At 40.7% G+C, this 21,632-nt stretch overlaps 1 protein-coding gene across 5 annotated transcripts in view; it reads right to left on the bottom strand.

The window, feature by feature from the left end:
- CDK14 (cyclin dependent kinase 14) overlaps positions 1 to 21,632 on the bottom strand; it is a 621,136-nt gene that overhangs the window by 458,725 nt on the left and 140,779 nt on the right. For all 5 annotated transcript variants that reach the window (XM_066353824.1, XM_066353828.1, XM_066353826.1 and 2 more), the window contains one exon: positions 11,528 to 11,622. In XM_066353824.1, coding sequence (XP_066209921.1) covers positions 11,528 to 11,622 — 95 coding nt within the window. The remainder of the gene's footprint in view (positions 1 to 11,527; positions 11,623 to 21,632) is intronic.

Genomic DNA, 21,632 nt, shown 5'->3' with positions numbered 1-21,632 from the left:
ATCTTAGAGATTCCATGACAATTACCTACAATGCAAAAAGCTCCCCAAAGAGTCATTAAAATTAATGCTTCTAAATACTTATTATGAACCCCACAATAAAATATTTTAATCAAAGTTCAGTTTTGGGCAAAATGTTTTTTTCAAATTTCTAAAAGAATAAGGCATTATATAAGTAAGGTGATCATATAATTAATTCACCATCCAAATGTGGACATTGAATTAGTAAAAAGAAGTATTTGTACAAAGACAAAACCATAAACCAGGATTGTCCCAGGCAAAGCAGGGCATAAGGTCCCCCTCTACACAAAGCACCTCATTCCAAACAGACTGTCCTTCTCAAGAATGTTATCTAAAACTGGGTGAGGTTCATTCAAAAAGGTGTCAATGAAAAAGTGGTCAGAAAAGATAACTGGAGAACTCTGTGCACAGGTAACAACAAAGATTTAATTCCGGACTAGAATGAAATCCAAACTCTACCTACTGTAGGGTTTTAAACATGGCCCCAAAATTCTTTGACACTCCTCATTAAGAGGCCCAGTCTATGTTGCCTACCTTTGAATCTGGTCTCTTCAAACACCTGATCAATAAAGTATGTGAAAATGACACTACCCGTTCTAGACATTGGCCTGAAAATATTGGCAGCTTCCATATTCTGTATCTAGATAGTGCTGTTCAGGTCATCTCGCTACTGATCTTTCTGCGGGCTGGATCTACCCATTGCTGACAGCTGTGTTAAAGTCTCCAATGACAACAGTTGATTTGTCCATCTCTCCTTCCCATTCTATCAGTTTTTACCTCACAAAGCTTTAGCACTCTAGTGTTAGGTGCATACACAGGAAGACCTGTTCTGTCTTCTTGGGAAACTGGCCCCTCCATCACCGTGTAATGCTCCTCTTCATCCCTGACGGTCTTCTGAACCATCAGAGTGTCTGCTTGGTCTGAACTCAATATAGTTACTCCAGCTTCCTTTTATGAGTGTTGGAATGGTAGCCTACTCTGCTAGAAAAAGACTGTTGGGAGCTTATCCCAGCATGGGGAAGAAGGGGTTTTCTCCTATTCAGTCTCTCTTACAGCCAGCCTCCTTTCTGTCTCACCATAGGGGGGAGAAACCATAGTCAGTAATTGTCAGAACCTTAATAAATTAAAAACTTTTCAAAATCCATGACAGACAGTAAACCACAGATTCATGAAGCTCAGAGCACACCAAGTAGGCTATACGGAAATCCACACACACATACATACACGTGCATCTCCACACCCAGGCATATCCTATTCAAACTGCAGAAAAACAAAGACAAAGAGAAAACCTTGAATGAAACTAGAGAAAAGTTCTATTTCTCCTTCACATTTGAAGGCTATTTATTGGCTATAAAATCCTAGATTGGTGCCAGAGCCACAAAGGGTCCTTCTGTCCATGGTCTTCACTGTGAGAACCGTGTGGGGTTCCCTGAGGCAAAGTCCGAGAAAATGTGGGGCTTTCCTACGGCCGCAGGTCCTGGGAGTTTTCACTCTCATACTGGTCCACACTCAGCCACTGGCAATGCATCAAAACGACTACCAGTTTATGGCTCCAGTAGCTTGTGCTCCAGGTAAGGACTTTATGGCTTTGTCTACCTTGACACGTCTGTCTCTTTTGCGTTTAGTAGAGTAGTTTTCCCTGCGACCTCTGTCCTTGGATGAATTGGAATAAACCTGTTTTTCACTTTGCCCAGCTTCTCTGTAAGGATGGGAGCAACAACTCCCAAGCTCTTCACATGTCGGCAAAGCCTGACTTCTTAGTTCCAATGTTACAGGATGCTCACTCTCGACAGAACGCTATCAGAGAGCCCAAACCATGTGAACGGCAGCTCCAGCTGTCCAGCCACGTGAGTGAGCCACGTTGTCCAGGGATCGCTCATACCTCAGACAAGCTGCACAGAATGATACCACATAAAACAGAAACAAACCTTTCCTGCCCAGCCCTTCCCCAACTGCAGCTAATTAAAGGACAGTGTTATTTTAAGTCTCTACATTTTGGGGTGATTCACTTTGCAGCAATATATAAGCAGAACATTCCTAAGATGACCCTCAAGACCTTGCCAAGTTCTCAAACCTCAACTCAGACAAATCTCCCTGAACACATCTCATGCCCCGTCACACAGGGCTCTCCAAGTCTGCAGACCCTCCAAGCTTTTCTCCGGGGCTGGGCTGAAATACCCTTGTCCTGACTCTTGACCTGGTTAGTCACATTTCCTGCTTTGGATCCAAGCATCTGCCCCCTTCTTGCAAGGCTGCTATTGCCCCCCCCCCATGCAAATAGATATAGTCCACCACTCTTTATCTGAATTCTTTCACGTAGGGCTCTTTTTCTATCAGCAATTTAAAATAATAAATATGTCTGCTAATCTCATTCATCTTTGCCTCCCCAAGTACATGATGGCTCCAAGGAAAGAGGAGCTCAGTTTTGTTCAGCACATATTCAGTGACTGGCCCAGTACACAGAACACCATAGGGCAGGGGTCGGGAAGCTTTTTGGCTAAGAGAGCTGTGAACGTCACTTATTTTAAAATATAATTCTGTGAGAGCCATACAATGGTCCGTGTACATTACACATTATCCAATAAAAATTTGGTGTTGTCCCAGAGGACAGCTGTGATTGGCTCCAGCCATCTGCAACCATGAACATGAGTGGTAGGAAATGAATGGATTGTAATACATGAGAATGTTTTATATCGTTAACGTTATTATTTTTTAATTAAAGATTTGTCTGCGAGCCAGATGCAGCCATCAAAAGAGCCGCATCTGGCTCACGAGCCATAGGTTCCCGACCCCTGCCATAGGGGCTTAGTAAATACCTCTCAAGTAAAGAGCCCTTTTATCTGTCTATCTGTCTATCTATCTATCTACCTATCTTAGAAAAAGAGGAAGGAAAAGAAAAAAACATCAATTCATTGTTCCACTTATTTTTTTATTTTATTTTTTTTTTTGTTTTTATTTATTCATTTTAGAGAGGAGAGAGAGAGAGAGACAGAGACAGGGGGGAGGAGCTGGAAGCATCAACTCCCATATGTGCCTTGACCAGGCAAGCCCAGGGTTTCGAACCGGCGACCTCAGCATTTCCAGGTCGATGCTTTATCCACTGTGCCACCACAGGTCAGGCACCACTTATTGTTTAATTGTTGTATGTGCCCTGAACTGGGATCGAACCTGCAACCTCAGTGTAGTGGGTCGATGCTCTAACCAGCTGAGCTACCCAGCCAGGGAAGGAAGGAGCTCTTTTAAATAAACATTGCCCCTATTCAGTCCTTGTTTAGACAAGGGTTTCTCAACCTTGGTACTATGAAACACTAGGATAAACAATTCTCTGTTGCAGACGATTGTCCTATGCAATCGTAGGGTAGTTCAATAGTATCCCTGGCCTCTACTCTCCAGAAGCCAGTAACACACCCACCTGTCCCCAAGCTGTGAAAACCAAAACTGTTTCCAGATATCATCAAATGTATCCTGGGGAGAAAGATCAAGAACCAGCTGAGAACCATTGGTTTAGACTAGAAAGATGCTACCTCCTGAGTATCCTGGTTTAAACTAAAAGGGTGACAATAATAATGAAGCAACTCAGGAATGTGGGCATACTTTATACTGAAACCATCTCATCAGCACCCCTCCCTCCAGTCCTCCTCAGAGACTATTTAAACTGAACTAGGGGAAAGGTTCCAGGACCCCTGGCATCAAACTAATGGGAAATTTTCACACTACCTCTTTCAAAAAAATTCTTTCACTAACCCAAGAATTTTTCTACTTTCACCAGCTGGGCATAGCTGATTATATGACCTCAATTTTGGAGACAGCAAATATCACTGATTATTTTGAGGGGCTCCTAATCAAATGATCAAAGAACCCTAATTACAAAAATGACCAACAGAGGCCAATACATTTAAACATTGTCTCACAGGAAAGTTATCCCTGTACAGTTTAGACTAATAATTGAAATCATGCCTCTTGCCTAAACAATGTCCTCATTGTCACTTTTGCCAGAAAGATTAGGCATTGTTTGTTTATCTGCTGCGAGCTAAGTGAAACCAGCTGGACCGATGGACCAGACTCTCATGCCTGCATTCTTCTCTAGAGGAAGCCAGGGCTGAATCTGCAGCCTGGACAGACTTTCTGGTTTTTAAAAGTGAAATCAGCAGATGTTGGTGGGTAGGCTATTATCCTCCTTGGCCTAGGCATGGATAAGAACTCAACTTTTTCAACTTTTTCCTATACACATGGAACACTACATCTGCAAATCACACAGAGCAAAATCCATTTACTCCATCAGCTTCTTTGAAAAAATCCAATGATCTTGTATATTGTCACATATTTTGTGCAATCAATTACAAAACTCACACTGATTGTATTATCGCACTATGCCGACATTTCCATCCCCTGTACTAATGGTGCCCAGACAGGCTTGATCTGAGAAGGAGCTGTGATAATAAGCTTTGGCTGATGGACCCAAAGTCGGAAAGAAATAAAAGTAGACCCAATGAGGAAGAGAGGGCGGGCCCGGGGAGCACGCTGCAGCAGAGCCCAAACAGAGCGATCAGACGTGCCTCTCCTTTGTAGAGCCCCAGTTGGGGGCAGTAACCTCTCAGGACACTGGGAGTCAGCGTGACAGTCCAGGTGTCAACACTTAACATGGACATTTCAATGAACCAGGAGTTGAGTGTTTTCCATCTGGGCATTGCTACTTTTAGAATTCTTTAGACTCCTTTTGATAATGTTTCATGGAGCTGACCTTCAGGGCCAGTGGTAAAGGCCACTTCTTTAATATCACGTGTTCTGAAAAGGTGGTTAACTGCCCCTGTCTCTCTCCTGACTGCTTCTTGTTTTAATTAACAGCATTTCTCCCTGGGCCTTGAAGAGCCCTCTGAAATGTATTTAGTATATTTCAGTCTTGGTTTGGGCTAGTCTCTCAATTTATGAGGTCGTTCCATTCAAGTTCAATAACTCAGCACAGGCTGGCGGAATGAAATACTAAAAGAAGAGTGGCACTTTCAATCACGTAAGTCTCGTGTTACACAGAGCGCGCAAATTCCTCCATTGTTCCCATTCGCCTCTAAGATAACACTGTAGGGCTGGCACCAACCAGCATGGGCAGGCTCCCGCCTTCAGCAGGCTCCCGCGTTCAGCAGGCTCCCGCAGGAGCAAAGCTCTGCATCTTCACCTCAACAGAAACTGAAGATAAGCAGAAAAAAATAACCAGAAATCAGGACCATCAGTGGGAGGGCTTTGGAAGAGTAAGTCCAATCCTCTAATTCCAGAGATGGAACGAGGAGCGAGGTTTTTCTCTCTCTAATGACACTGGCAGTATGAGGAAAAGCAAGCAGCTACAGCCTCATGCCCCTTGATTAGAGGAAGAGAGGACTCTGTCCCGGCCACAGTGAAGGTGCAGCCCCCCCCATGTGGAGCATGGAAACCGGGGGGCTCAGGCACCCGGAGGGATTTGGGGGTGCTCCACCAACTGATCCCAGGGCACTGAGGACCATATGAAACTCAATGCACCTCAAGTTTGGGAGGGGAGGTGGCCAGTGATTGGAGCTTTCATCCACCACAGCCACACGTTCATGGGTGTTAACAGATTAACAACTCACTAACCCTTCCAAATCATATGGCTGAAAGCCAATTCCACTTGCACACTCAAACATAACACTTTTACTTAACCAAAATTCACACAATAATCAAAATGAATCAGCTTGCTTTTACCTCAAGGCCCTCAGGCTTTAACAAATTTAAAGGGAGTCTAGTAAGAAAGGGTGAAAATCTCGTAATAGCTGCTTGGAGGACCAAGCCCCATCAGGGACTGTCAGAGGGAGTCCCACAAATACACACAGCATTGAGGGAGGCTTGGTTTTAAAGCAAATGATCTGTGGGTCTGGTTCTATGCCAGTATCATGCTGTTTTGATTACTATAGCCTTGTAGCATTGTTTGATATCAAGCTGTGTGATACCTCCAACTTTGTTCTTCTTTTTAAAGGTTGCTGTCACTATTCAGGTCTTGTGTTTCCACAAAATTATGTGGATCATTGGTTCTAGTTCTGTGAGAAAGGCCAATGGCATTTTGATAGGAATTTCACTGAATCTATAGACTGCTTCCACTTCTGGATATATAGCTGAAGAAATTTAAAAACAGATTTGAAAGAATAAATAATGTGTTCAATGTAGCATTATTTACAATAGCCAAGATATGGAAAAAACTCAAGTGCCTATCAATAGAGAAGTGATAAAAAAGCTTTGGTATACACATGCAATGGAATACTACTCAGCCATAGAAAGAATGGAATCTTACCATGTGCAACAGCATAAATGGCCCTAAAGGGTATCCTGCTAAGTCAGTCAGGAAAGACAAGTACCGTATGATTTAACTTATATGTGAAATCTAATGAACAAAATAGAAACAGACTCATAGATACAGAGAACAGACTGATGGATAGCAGAGTGCAGGGGGTTTAGGGGGCGCTGGGTGAACAGGTGAAGGAATTAGTACTAATTGGTAGTTATAAAATACACAGGGATGTAAAGTACAGCATAGGGAATATAGTCAACAGTACTGTAATAACTCTGTATGGAGCCAGGTGGATGCTTGAAATATCAGGGAGATATTTGCACTTTTCAAATTTATGATTGTCTAACTACTATGCTGTATACCTGAAACTAATACAAAATAATACTGAATGTAAACTGTAATTGAAAAACAAAATTTTTAAAAAAGCAAATGAATCTGTGAATTCAAACACTCACCACTGGAGAAAACATATTTAAAATACTATGGTCGACACCATTCTCTCTTCCTCCTTTTGAGAGCCCAGACCATTCTACCTGGTCTTTCTTACTGAATTCCGGTTTATACAGAAATATTACATTCTAACTGCGCAGACTTATTTATGTCCCTTCAGGACTGATATGTTTCCTGACAGCAGAATCTGCTTCTAAGATACTATTTTTCACAGTACAGGAACAAAAACAACCTAATAAACACTCAGCATCAGTTGAATAAGCTCAGAAAATGTTAACAAGTGTCTTAATGTACAAATGTCCCTGGAAAACTGAAAGGTAAAAAAACAAGACTTCATGGAGATGAATTAAAGACATTTTAAAATGCCACCCACATGCTACAATGCAAAGTCTTATACAATGTGTGATTTTTCAAATCCTATATTAAATGTTAAAAGGGCCCTGGCCAGTTGGCTCAGTGGTGGAGTGTAGACCCACTGTGTGAAAGTCCCGGGTTTGATTCCCAGTCAAGGCACAGAGGAGAAGTGCCCATCTCCTTCTCTACCACCTCCCTCCTCCTCTCTCTTGTCTCCTCCCGCAGCCATGGCTTAATTGGCTCAAGTGCATCGGCCTCCCGGCACTGAGGATGGCTCCATGGAGCCTCCACCTCAGGTGCTAAAAATAGCTCAGTTGTGAGCATGGCCCCACATGGGCAGAGCATCAGCCCCAGACAGGGGTTGCCAGGTGGATCCCGGTTTGGGTGCATAAGGGAGTCTATCTCTCTATATACCCTCCTCTCACTTGGAAAAGAAGGGAGGAAAATGTTAAAGAGATTTAGAAGAGAACCCATAATCAGAAAACCAAACCAGGACAGAGATTAGTATTCAGGGTGACGACAAACTGCTTCCCTGCCCCCCACACACACACAAATAATCATGAAGCAGGAGATCACTTGTTTTAAAAAAAAATCTCTACTCAAATATGAAAGTAGAAAAGTTTAAAGCTTAAAAAAAACATATTTTTGAGTGTTGTGTATTGACATGGTTGCAGTTAATCAGCCATAATCTTTAGAACCCAGCTCATTACCAGGGCAATAACACAGTACAGGAATCTCAGTCAACTCCTGACCCATGTGTCCCTACAGAAATAAACTTAGGGGAATTCAAGAGTAAAAAAAGCCTTTCTACTCCTTCTCAGGTTTCTGAACTATGGCTAACAGCAACTACTATACCAAAATCAACAATTATACAAACCTCTTGTTGGGGGCGGAATATCTTTTGCTTACGTTATTTGAATAAGCATGAAGCTGGATACTCAATTTGTTAGAGCTTCATCTCGGTACACAAAGGTTGCCAGTTTGATTGCCAGTCAGGGCACATCCAGAAACAGATTGATGTTTCTCTCTCTCTCTCTCTCTCTCTCTCTCTCTCTCTCCTTATACTCTCTCTCAAATCAATAAATAAAAAATTCTTAAAGAATAAGCATGAAATAAAAGATGGCTTATATAAACCATAAGTAGGAATGGAAGAACATTGTCATAAACACAATGCCCAATTAGTGAGGTTGGAAATTCCTTAGTGTTACAGACTGAACTGTCCTTCAAATACGATTTGTTGATGTTCTAACCCCTAATATCTCAGAATGTGGCCTTATGCGAAAACAGGGTCTTTACAGAGGTAATGAAGTTAAAAGGAGGTCATGCAATATATGATTAGAGTGCTTATAAAAAGGGGAAATTGAGAGAGACAGACTCACAGGGAGCACACCATGTGAAGATGAAGGCAGAGATCAGGGAGATATGCCTACAAGTCAAAAATAGCCAAAGATTGCCAGCACCCCACAGAGGCAAGGAGAGAGTCAGGAAACTGCTCCCTAACAGAATCGACCCATACAAAGAACCAACTTTGCCAGCACCTTGACCTTAGACTTCTGGCCTCCAGAACTGGAAGAGGATAAATTTCTTGTTAGTGGTACTCTGTTTCAGCAGCCTTAGCAGACTAAGGCAATGAGGTTCATGGCAAATTCCAAACTTGATATATGTAAAACAGACATATACATAAAATGCTCTCCAACCCCAAATCACTGAGAGCTGTATGAATGCAGGCAGCGTTGGTGCAAGGCAACACTAGTGGCTCTAGGAGAAGATGCTAAAGACTATATCTAAAGATGGAGGCAGGGCTGCAGACATTTATGAAACAGTGGTGAGGACTTTCATAGCGCCTGGGATCTCCACATTCAGTTGACTCTTTAAATTCTACAGCTCTTCTGGGGATGCACCAAACAAACAAGATGGATGGCACATAACTGCTGTTCTTTGGCCTGACCTTGCCACCTTCAAGCAAACAAGCACAGCAGCCTGTCATCCCTTAAAGGAGGTGAGTGGTCAATGGTTTTCATCTCCAGCCAGATGAAATCAAATACTACATGTGACCAGCAAGCTTGAAACTGCTTGAGAAATGCTGACAGGATACATTTAGACCTGCGGAGTGAAAGGTATTACCTGTTCAGAACCATCCTTCTCAAAGACTGCAGGCACTTAGAGGGCAGTCTTCCTCATATTCAGGCATAATGAACGAAGGATATTTCAACCATTTCCAAGACTGTGACATAAATCGCAAAGTTAAACACCTAACAGAGTTATTAACTTAAAATGGGAAATCAGCTGAGCACATCTTTTGTAGGGAGGCACTTCAAAGTGACTGGTTTGGTTCCTTATAATGAAATTGTGTGTTTGCTTCCATTTGATTCATGATTAAACCAAGTCAGATCATATGTGAGAACCATCTGGAATATTCAACAAGGATCAACTCTTTCCAAGGAAGGCCTTCTACAGGGGAAGCGGAGCAGTGCAATGGTTGGGAAAATAATGGCTTCAAACCAGATAGGTATGAGCCAAACAAGTCCTGCCCTCACCCACCACAGACTTGGACAAATGGCCAGAACTCTCCAGGCACCAGTCTGGTCGAACAGAGATGAGAGTAGTGAGATCGTATCTAATCAAGCATTGTGCGAGGCAGACAAGGAAATGCATACAGCATATTATATAACGTAACTGCTTAATCCAGTGTAGTTATCTTCATGTTATTCACTTTAAATGTACAAGCAATTGTTATACAGTAGTGTCTATTTTTCTTTAGAAAAATGTTTAAAATTTGGGACATAACCCCTAATGAAATTAGCTCAACCATTTAGACCATGACCATGACATTCTACAACAGTCAAGCAATACAGTCATTAATAGTCCTCTAGATTTTGTTTTCACTATTCCTCATTTTTCATTCAAATGTAAAAGACCTTTTTTTCAAATACCTAAAATCTCCAAATTTATACCAGTATTTTGACTAACAGCATTTCTGCACTTCCTTGCTTATATATCCTTCTTTATCAAAAATACTCCTTCACCTTAACTCAAAAATCATAAACAGCCTGACCAGGCGGCAGTGCAGTGGATAGAGCATTGACCTGGAACGGTGAGGACCCAGTTTCAAAACCCCGAGGTCATTGACTGAAGCACGGGATCATAGACATGACTCCATGGTTGCTGGCTTGAGGTCAAGGTTGCTGGCTCGAGCCCAGGGTGGCTGGCTTGAGCCCGGGGTGACTGGCTTGAGCAAGGGGTCTCAGGCTCAGCTGGAGCCCCTCAACCTGGACACATATGAGAAGCAATCAATGAACAACTAAGGTGCCACAACAACAAGTTGATGTTTCTCATCACTCTCTCCCTTCCTGTCTGTCTGTCCCTGTCTGTTCCTCTCTCTCTCTTCCTTTCTCTCTCTCAATAAAAAAATCATGAACAAAATTATAATACATTCATACCATAAAAGCCAAAACCACCTAAATCAGCATTAAGTCAAAATTTCCAATTACGTGCTCAAAATGATACTTCAGAGAATTTTTTTCTATATCTTTTCATTTAATTACTTAGCTTAAAATTTCCTAATTTTTATAATGACTTAAAAGCGATAAAAAGCGGAACAATCTAGAAAATCATTCTTCAACATTATTGGGTAATGTGATTAGACAGAACGGGCTTGCATCTCCTGCAATTACTTCTGAAATAGCATCAAGTTTTCTATGGGCTACATGCTACCAAATACAGTAACTCTGTGCTCTTCATCAGTCAGGGAGAGGGAGGAAGCCTGTCAGAAACACGTTGGGGTGAGCTTGCGAAGGATCCAGACCTGTGCACTGACCTGGGATAGTGCAGGGGAAGAGGGCAGATGGGAGAAGAGCGTTTCTCTCTGTGAAAACATATACAGCATAACACCAAAGCAGACACGCGGGGGGAAGAAGAAAGTACCGGTGTGTATTATTTTTAATTAAGTAACTTCAGAAAGATGGAATAGAAGCTCATTTTAAAAGAAAAAACACACAAATATATATATAACACATAGACACAGACAACAGTGTGCTGGCAGCCGAGGGAAGAGCTGGCTGGGGGTAGGTGGAGGCGGGCAGAGGGTGGGGCGGGGGGCCGGGCACAGGAGAGACTCTGCTTGGGGCCATGGGCGCACAGTGCAGTGTGCAGGTGGTGTTTTATTGAGTTTTCACACCTGAACACCTGTACCCCTATAAATTCAATTTTAAAAATTATTTAAAAAATAATAATGGCCTAGCCTGACCAGGTGGTGGCGCAGTGGATGGAGCGACAGACTGGGACACGGAGGAAAAGAAAAGAAATAACCAAGGATGTAAACTTTATAAATTAAATAACAATTATGTAAATACACTGTGCCTTAGTGGTAACAGAGCAGTACATTTCACACGTGAAACACAAAACAAAGGCACTTACTTGCTCTTGCCTTTGTATACTGTAGCGTAAGATCCTTCCCCTAGCTTTTCCAGTTTCTCGTACGAGTCAGCTTTTCCAAATTTGGGACTTGTTGGCTAAAAATGGAGCAGAGGGCAAACAAAACAGATCATATCAAACTAACAATAAGTAACCCAATATATAAAAATAAACAGATCTATCACTTTCTAAAAGACACTTTTCTCACATAAGAATGCTTACGTTTTTTTGTTTTTTTTTTTTCTTATTTTAAAAAACAGCATCAACATTCAGGGTATAAAATTCCAAATATACAAATGAACAGTATAGACGTTTAATCTATAATCTAACCAACAAAAGGGAATCATCATTAATATTTTGATATCTCTTCTTTCAATACTATCTGTATACCAAAAATTGCTTGTTTTACAAAAATGGGATTACATCATACATACTATCTTATAACCTGCTCTTTTTTTTTTTTTTACTTAAAATATTGACTATTTTTCAAGTCATTATATAAGGGCTGGCAAATCCCACTCACTACTTGTTTTCATATATTCCATAAGCTCAGGAAAGTTTTTACATTTCCTAATAGGGAGGATCAAAAGAAAAATAAAACTTCACAGCATATGAAAATCAAATTTTTTTTTTTTTTTTTTTTGTATTTTCTCTGAAGCTGGAAATGGGGAGAGACAGTCAGACTCCCACATGCACCTGACCGGGATCCACCCGGCACGCCCACCAGGGGCGACGCTCTGCCCACCAGGGGGCGATGCTCTGCCCCTCCAGGGCGTCGCTCTGCCGTGACCAGAGCCACTCTAGTGCCTGGGGCAGAGGCCAAGAAGCCATCCCCAGCGCCCGGGCCATCTTTGCTCCAATGGAGCCTTGGCTGCGCGAGGGGAAGAGAGAGACAGAGAGGAAGGAGGGGGGGTGGAGAAGCAAATGGGCGCTTCTCCTGTGTGCCCTGGCCGGGAATCGAACCCGGGTCCCCCACACGCCAGGCCGACGCTCTACCGCTGAGCCAACCGGCCAGGGCCGAAAATCAAATTTTAGTGCCCATAAAGTTTACTGAAAACACAATCACTCATTTATTTACATACTGTGTTATAATTTCAAACTACAACGGAGTTGAAGTTGCAGCAGAGATCACACGGCCAACGACGGTGAAAACAGTTACTATCTGAACCCTGTTGTAAACCATGACTGTATAAAATTCAGTCCTCTAAAAGTATTCCTCTAGTATCTTTCAGTGACCGTGCAAACAGATAATCAAAGACATATCATTCAGATATCACTAATTAATACAAAAGGAACTCTCTCTTATGTGTACATAAACCAATCCTTAAAATTTAGCTGCAACAAAATAACTCTATCTTAAGAAATGGTGTGCCTCACTGTGACCACAAAAGTGCTAAGAGAGTGAGTGATATCACTCTTGCTGTGTTCAACTCCCACCCCAACTTCACCAGAGAGCAGTCTTCCATGGAAGCAAATTATCTATTATTTTAATGTCACTTGTATGAAAGGATAATACCAAAATGTATTAGAAAATGGAAATTACATAAGGAATTAAGGCCCTGGCTGGTTGACTCAGTGGTAGAGCTTCAGCCCGGTATGTGGATGTCCCAGGTGCAATTCCCCATCAGGGCACATAGGAGAAGTACTCATCTGCTTCTAGACCCCTCCCCCCTCTCCCTTTTTTCTCTATCTTTCTCTCTTCTCCTCCTGCAGCCATGGCTCAATTGGAGCAAGTTGGCCCTGGGTGCTGAGGATGGCTCCATGGCCTCTGACTCAGGCTCTAAGAAGAGCTCAGTTGCTGAGCAATGGAACAACACCCCAGATGAGCAGAGCATTGTCCTCTAGTGGGCTTGCTGGGTGTTTCCTGGTCAAGGCACATACAGGAGTCTGTCTGCCTTCCCTCCTATCACTGAATAAAATAAAAAGCATCTGAGAGGGGTTATCTGAACACAGTTATATAATTGATGAAAAGTTGCTAAGAATTGTGGTACTTTGTAAGTAACCAACTCTAGAAGTTTAGGGAAATAACTTCTTCCAAAAAAGTTTACAGAACACTATCCTTGAGCATATGCTCTTATACCACTTAGGAAACAACACACCCTACTGACAATGAATCTGACTCCCACTATACATAAGGATCTACTGTGTCAAACTGAGCACATGCCATGCAGTGACTGAAAAGATATTGTTCAAAAAACAATAAATCAGAAAAAGGAATGAGAAACACAAAGGAGTGCCGATATCTAATCAGAAATGTTGACGAATTCTAAAAGAAGTAATCAGGATCAAAATATTAAAGACAGGGGGAAACCTGAAGCCCAACATGTAGGTGAAACCTATTAAAAGTAAAAGAAGCAGGTGTCTGTAGGTCCATATAAGACTAATCAACACAGCTGAGCATGCAGTGTCCTCCCAAGCAAACTGCAGAGACATCTGCACAGAGAAGACAGCTGAGAATGTGGGTATTCAGGATAGAGGGGCAGAGCAAGGATGGAAGTAGCCACTACCTAGAGAAAATGACATGCACTCAAACCCAAACTGTAAACCCTGCCTCTCTCGATCAATTCATCACTAGAGACAATTTATGGAAAACAGAACAAACTGACAGCAATTCTCAAACACAAAAATGAGGATACAACCGAAGATCACAAATCCTTTTAGGAAAAGCAATAAAGGAAGCATAAACTTCAATGGGCAGTTAAACCAAAATCTTGGTAAAAGAGTTGACATTGCAAAGTTAAAAATAACTTCAAATAAAAAAATAGTATCTTCAGAGATATGAGAAGATATCATATGCCTTTAAAAGAAACAATTAGAGATTTAAAGATTAAATATTTCATTACTGAAATAGAACACTTGGTGGGCAGTGAATAAAAGAATAGACACACATGAAAAAGTAGTAAGTTCAATGTTTGAACAGAATTCTCCCAGAACACTTTGGAGGCAGGTTGCATCTAAATAGAATAATTACCCAACAGCATAATATTTTTATAGACAACACTGGCTGAAGAAAGATAATTCAGCACTTTAAAAATTAAAAAGGAAAATAATTTTGAATCATGAATACTAGACTCAGTGACAGTCCCTCAAGTAGGATGGAAAAGCTGCTATTTTACCATTATCAGAAAAATACATGGCTACAAAATCCCATATTATCTCAAAATAAAAGGAAGTGGGAGTGGGGGGAGAATTGCAAGAAGGCAAGGAACAGGAGGGTAGAAGAAATGAGGCCCATTGGGATTCACCGGACTGACTGCAGATACTGATTAACCATGTATGTATCAGTTTGAGTATATTTCTTAACTCTTAAAAGGTAATCCCTAGAACAGGGGTCCCCAAACTACGGCCCGCGGGCCACATGCGGCCCCCTGAGGCCATTTATCCGACCCCCGCTGCACTTCCGGAAGGGGCACCTCTTTCATTGGTGGTCAATGAAAGGAGCACATTGACCATCTCATTAGCCAAAAGCAGGCCCATAATTCCCATTGAAATACTGGTCAGTTTCTTGATTTAAATTTACTTGTTTTTTATTTTAAATATTGTATTTGTTCCCGTTTTGTTTTTTTACTTTAAAATAAGATATGTGCAGTGTGCATAGGGATTTGTTCATAGTTTTTTTATAGTCCGGCCCTCCAACGGTCTGAGGGACAGTGAACTGGCCCCCTGTGTAAAAAGTTTGGGGATCCCTGCCCTAGAACAATAGAAATAAGGTGCACAAATTCCAAGCAAATTTTGGGGGAAAGGAAATAAAAAAAACAATTGCAAAGAAGAGGGGGGGAAGAGAATAAAAGGTGGGGGACTAGAGGAGGTGGGATTCTAAACAAGGAAAGCATGTTAAGTGAAAAGTCATAAAATAAGAAAGTTAAGTCCAAACATATCAATAATTACAATAAACATAAATGAACAAACTTCCTCTATTAGTAGAAATGTCTCCGATTTAAAAAAAAAGATAATTTAGCACTACGCTATTAAGAAGAAAAAAATTAAAGCAAATGAGAAATATGAAAATAAAGTACAGAAAAAATATAGCAGAAATAAATATTTTTGCAAAATCATGTACTTTAGCAATGTTGATGACAGACAAGATAGAATATACAAAATAGACTAAATTAACACATCTCATTAAAATTATCATAAAAATCTACCAAGAAATTGAATACTCATAAACTACTTTGAGCCAAATAACAAAGTTTTGAAATATATGAAACTGCTGACAGTAAGAAATGAGAAATTGTCAAATCCGTAGTGTTAATAAGAGACATACATCGCACAGACATTAACAGCAGATAACTCATAGGTAAAGGGCATGTGGGCTTGCATATTAGAATTAACATTTTCATCTAATAAACATATTGATATATATACATTTAACATTCATTTTAAAAAACCATAGCAAAAATAAAGAATAAAAGGAAAGCTAAATAGTTTAGCCATGTAGGTTAAAAACAAAGTCAAAACTGAAAATTCATAAGTAAATATCCAGCACTAAGGACATGACATTTTAAGACCCATGGAATGCAGCCAAATCAATACATGAATAAAAATGTAAATATAGCCTGACAGGTGGTGGCACAATGGATAGAGCATTGACCTGGGACCCTGAGATTCCAGGTTCAAAACCACAAGGTCACCAGCTTGAGCATGGGATCATTCAGATGATCCCAAGGTCGCTGGCTTTAGCAAGGCGTCACTGGTTCACCTTGAGCCCCCCATCAAGGCACATATGAGAAGCAATCAATGAACAACTGAAGTGAAGCAACTACAAGCTGATGTTTCTCATCTTTCTCCCTTCCTGTGTCTTTCTCTATCTCTCTCTCAAAAAAAAAAAAAAAAAAGGTAAATATATATGCACATACTATAGAAAAGAAAGCTTGAAAGTAATGAATTGGACATTTCTAACTGCAGCTCGAAAAGGAATAAAGTACACAGTAGGAAGTAACTAATAAAGACAATGGACCACCCATTCTTTCCCCCAAGAAACTTGTAAGGTACAAACCATGTGTTGAGTTGAAGCAAGTAAAACTTAATGGAAAATTACATTCAAAATCACCTGACTCGTCCTGTGTGGGTTGTATTCTCATGCATTTTTCATCGCTGGGAAACAGCTTGCGAATGTTGCACTTTACCATCACCCTCCTGAGCCAAGTTTTAAATAGAAATTTAAAAACCTATATTAAACTTCAGTATAAAATGATCTTCAATGGGGAAAATATTGTGTTCACAGTTCCACTCTAAATTATTTAACATCAGAATGAGAAGTCTGCATGTTTGCTTTCGCGCTCCTTTAAGAATAAATCTAATCTAAGTTGAAGTAAAATGCAGCAGCAGAAAATCGCCTCTTGACTCGTATTAGGAGATAAACTGCTAATGCGTATTTAGAGCAAGTGAGAAGAGACAGTCACACAAAACTTGTAAGAGAATATTTTCTCTGCTGGGAAGGCACAAGTAATTTTCTAAAAATTATTCTCTTCCTAAACTGCTTTATATCATAGAGTTGATACAATCATTTTGAGATACAGATCATTCTATATTTACAACTTGAAGGAATTTAACTGAGGAAAATAGAAAAACAAGGAGAATATTTTTTTAAAATATACCCCATTTATACAGAAGAAAAATCAAGTAAGAGGAAATGCTAATGGCACAAAGTAGTCCATTTTCCTAATTGAATGGATCTGAATGCATTAACTGCCATGGTTACAATATAGTCTATGAGCACTGTGATGGTAGAAAATTAATATTTCCCCACCTTTGGTGGTCACACAATCAATGCTATTTGCCCCGTGAAACCAGTATGTAGACATTATGGAAATGTATTGTAACATAAAGACCAATCATGCTAGCTCCATAGCAACAATTGCATACATATACAATAATTCCTCTCTAAAACTTGCTCTAGTCCACAAAAGAATGTGCTTATGGAAGAGGCCATGGCTACGAGAGAGTCTGCGCTTTCAGAGTTAAAATTCTTATAAAGTCAGTCTCCTATTTTGAGTATGCGAAAATGTTCTGATCTGTAATTACTATGTAAATTAATAAGGAATTCAAGTGCTAAATCTCTCGGGAGGGCAACAATAAAAACCCTTCCTATCAAAGGAGCAAAACTAAGAATAATTCAGAGGAGAGGTCCTCTTTTGTTTAATAATTAAAGATCAAGCCTTTTGGTTTGCCTTATTTTCCCTGCAATTTTATTAAATCATCATATTTAAATAAAGATGCTAGACCAAAGCAGGATGCTGTCAACCCTGCACAGCATCTCTGACGGCCTGATGTCAGGTGCACGCATGGGCGGGCAACAGTGTTACAGGACAACTATTCTCGGCTTATCGCTTCCCCTCTTAGAGTGCAGGCTTGAGATAGCACTTCAGAGAACTGGAAATGCAGGGGGCTAATCAGCAATTATTGATGGACACTAACTGCGTGGTGATGTAGAATTTAATGAGATAATGTTAATACTTTTTTTTTTTTAACAGAATAAAGGTACAGAGAACTGTCAATTGTCTGGACCAATGGAGGAGAACATTGGCATGAATAATGAAAATGTGAAGATACTATTCCAGCTGAATGGTGTTTGCTACCCTGGCCTTGCTAGTTCATTGTTTGTGTAACCAACAAAAACTAGCTATTGTCAAGTGTTTACTATGCATCAGGCTGAGCTAATCACTTTAAAAACATTATCTAAATTTAATTCCTGTCACACCACCCTGAGATTGGTTCTGTTAGTTTCCCCATTTGAACATGAAAAATTTAAAGAGTGGAGAAATAAAGCAACTCATCTAAAATCCTATAGCTAATGGCAAAGCTAGACTTCAAACCAAGTTGATTGGAATAAAAAACCAATTTTCTTTACCACTGCTACGTTGGTGGAATCTTCATGAAGACCTAACTCCCACGCAGAAAAGGATATTAAATTAAGATTAGGTCTGTCATCTACTGAAATCCTAATCCTAAAAGCAAGGGTGGGTTTTTGAACTGTATTTATTATACAGGGCAGAGCAAAAGTAGGTCTACAGTTGTGCATATGGAAAATAATACAATAATTAGTAAGTAATAAAACAGGAATAAACTGTGTTTTGCCCCACCCTGTATTTACAAACTGCATCGGTACTCTCTGTGTTCATGCAATGATACTATGATATGGCTGTAAGGATGTCCATAGTTTCACACTGAATTCACTGAAATAGATTTTAACCTTTATACATAACTCCTTGATTAAGATTCTTGATGAGTCCCCAAATTTCAAGAAAACCACAAATAAGAATCACCACTCCAGCCTGACCAGGCGGTGGCGCAGTGGATAGAGTGTCAGACTGGGATGCAGAGGACCCAGGTTCAAAACTCCATGGTCACCGGCCATTAGTGCGGCTCGTCCAGCTTCAGCACAGGGTCGCTGGCTTGAGCATGCGATCACAGACATGACCCCATGGTTGATGGCTTGAGCCCAAAGGTCGCTGGCTTGAAGCCCAAGGTCACTGGCTTGAGCAAGGGGTCATTTGCTCTGCTCTAGCCCCACAGTCAAGGCACATATGAGAAAGTAATCAATGAACAACTAAGATGCTGCAACAAAAAATTGATGATTCTCATCTCTCTCCCTTCCTGTCTATCTGTCCCTATCTGTCCCTCTCTCTGTCTCTGTCAAAAAAAAAAAAAGGAATCACCACTCCATTACATACTATAATTGTGAGACTGGGTATGGGAATAAGGCAGGAAGGATTCCACCAGAACTCTGTGGCCTGCCTCATCAGATAACCAGGATTTGAAGTGAAAGCCATGGCTAAATATTCTTCTGCCTTTGAACTCAAGAACAGGCTCTATGATCCTGCATTCCTAGCCCTATTAAACATAGCCTCACTAAGGTAGAGCATACTGAACGGGTAACTTGGTTACAAAATAGATCTACATGCTAGACAGAGGGATAGACCCAAGCATTGTGAGTGGTAACAACCTGACAGGGGGCTTGGTTCTAGCTAGGAACTGTCTAGTACCTACAAGAAAAAAGCAATGCCAAGGTAAGACCCCCAAGGATGACCATCTGAGAACTGAAGTGGAACTCTCGTTTTCAAGTTTGTACCTTCCTCCCCTCTCTCTAAATTGGACCCACCTATCATATAATGTAGATTCTTTTTCTTTTTCTTTCTTTCTTTTTTTTTTTTTTTTTTGGTGATGGAAGAAGGTAAATATTGAACAACTTGGGGAATGTATACAGGACAGTAATCTGAATATGAATATCAGAAAATAGGTTTTCTTTAAGTTCAGATATAACAGTACAACTCAATACAATCCCTTCTAAATTGAGCTAGCAAAATAGGCAGGCAGTCCTCCATAGCTCGCCCAGTGGTCCCAGCTACTGGAGAGGGCATCTGCTCGGAGGAGGTGACAGACACAGGGGAGGGAAAGTCTGTCCTGTCAGTGATGGCACAAAACATTTTGCAGGAAATAGACCCAGGAAGAGGAGGCACTCAAAAAAATGTCTAAATAAATAAACGAAATATGTCAAACACCTCTTAAAATATATCAATTTAGATAAAATCACATTCTTTATATTCTGACTGAATTTTAAAGTGCCACTCTCTGGACAAAATCAGGAGAGACAGATGAATGTCAAGGCACTCTTGGTTCCTTGATTTCAGTCATGACCCTTAATATAGACAATGACCAGTATGTGTGGGTGACTAAGTGGTTAGAGCATCGTCCTGATACACCAAGACTGCAGGTTCTATCCCCATCAGGGCACGTACAAGAATCAGCCAGTGGGTACATAACTACATGGAACAACAAATCCATGTTTCGTTCTCTCTCTCTCTCTCTCTCTCTCTCTCTCTCTCTCCCTTCTTCTCTCTCTGAAGTCAATAAATAAATTCTTTAAAGAGTAAAAATTAAAAAGTCTTTCTCTTTAAAAAGATTCAATGTCTGGCTCTTAGACTTTAAGATACTGAAAACAATCGGGAATAAGTAAACGAGTTTTAACATTTATTCTGAAATGATACTCTTTGTCAACTTTCCAAATGCAAATCTATCCTCACTGTCCTCCCAACAAAGTTCAACATCCTCTCCAAAGGGTTTTAATTATAAGTCCCTCTAACCGAAAAAAAAAAAAAAAAAAAAAGACATTTCCAAAAATAAGTTGAATCATTTCCTACTTGCTTGTTGGGTGCTTATGAATGAAGACTCTACACCTAGTCTGACCAAATACATACTCACTCTCTCTTTCAAGACATTAAACCAGTGGTTCTCAAACATTTTTATTTTGTTTGTTGTTTTTTTTTAATTTTTCTGTAGCTGGAAACGGGGAGGCAGTGAGACAGACTCCCGCATGTGCCCGACTGGGATCCACCCGGCACGCCCACCAGGGGTGACGCTCTGCCCACCAGGGGGCGATGCTCTGCCCATCCGGGGTGTCGCCATATTGCGACCAGAGCCACTCTAGCGCCTGAGGCAGAGGCCAAGGAGCCATCCCCAGTGCCCGGGCCATCTTTGCTCCAATGGAGCCTTGGCTGCTGGAGGGGAAGAGAGAGACAGAGAGGAAGGAGAGGGGGAGGGGTGGAGAAGCAGATGGGCGCCTCTCCGGTGAGCCCTGGCCGGAAATCGAACCCGGGACTTCCGCTTGCCAGGCTGACGCTCTACCACTGAGCCAACCGGCCAGGGCTCTCAAATATTTTGAAGTCAGTGCACATTTAAAATCCTAGAAATAATTGTAGGCGCACTATATACAAATTTCTGAGAAATATGTTATAATAATTAAATCAAATATTAAAGAAAAAAATATAAAGTCCAAGCATGCTTTTATGGTAATTAAACAAATAAATACAACAAAATTAAATTTATTCTGACATTAAAAAACATTTTATGTTACATTTTTGAAGTTATGTTTTTTAGAATTCATAAAAAAGAGGGGTTAAAAATAAAAAAATGACAAAAAAGTTATCTTTTTTTTATATACAGTGTGTTCGTCAAGTCATGGTACACTTTTGACTGGTCACAGGAAAGCAACAAAAGATGATAGAAATGTGAAATCTGCACCAAATAAAAGGAAAACTCTCCCAGTTTCATACCTATTCAGTGCAGTTCGATGTGGGCTCACGCACAGATTTTTTAGGGCTCCTTAGGT

Source organism: Saccopteryx leptura, chromosome 12 (genome assembly GCF_036850995.1).
Source record: "Saccopteryx leptura isolate mSacLep1 chromosome 12, mSacLep1_pri_phased_curated, whole genome shotgun sequence".
Classification (NCBI taxonomy): domain Eukaryota; kingdom Metazoa; phylum Chordata; class Mammalia; order Chiroptera; family Emballonuridae; genus Saccopteryx; species Saccopteryx leptura.
The sequence above is the reverse complement of the archived record's forward strand: the minus strand, read 5'-3'. Positions and strand labels throughout refer to the sequence as shown.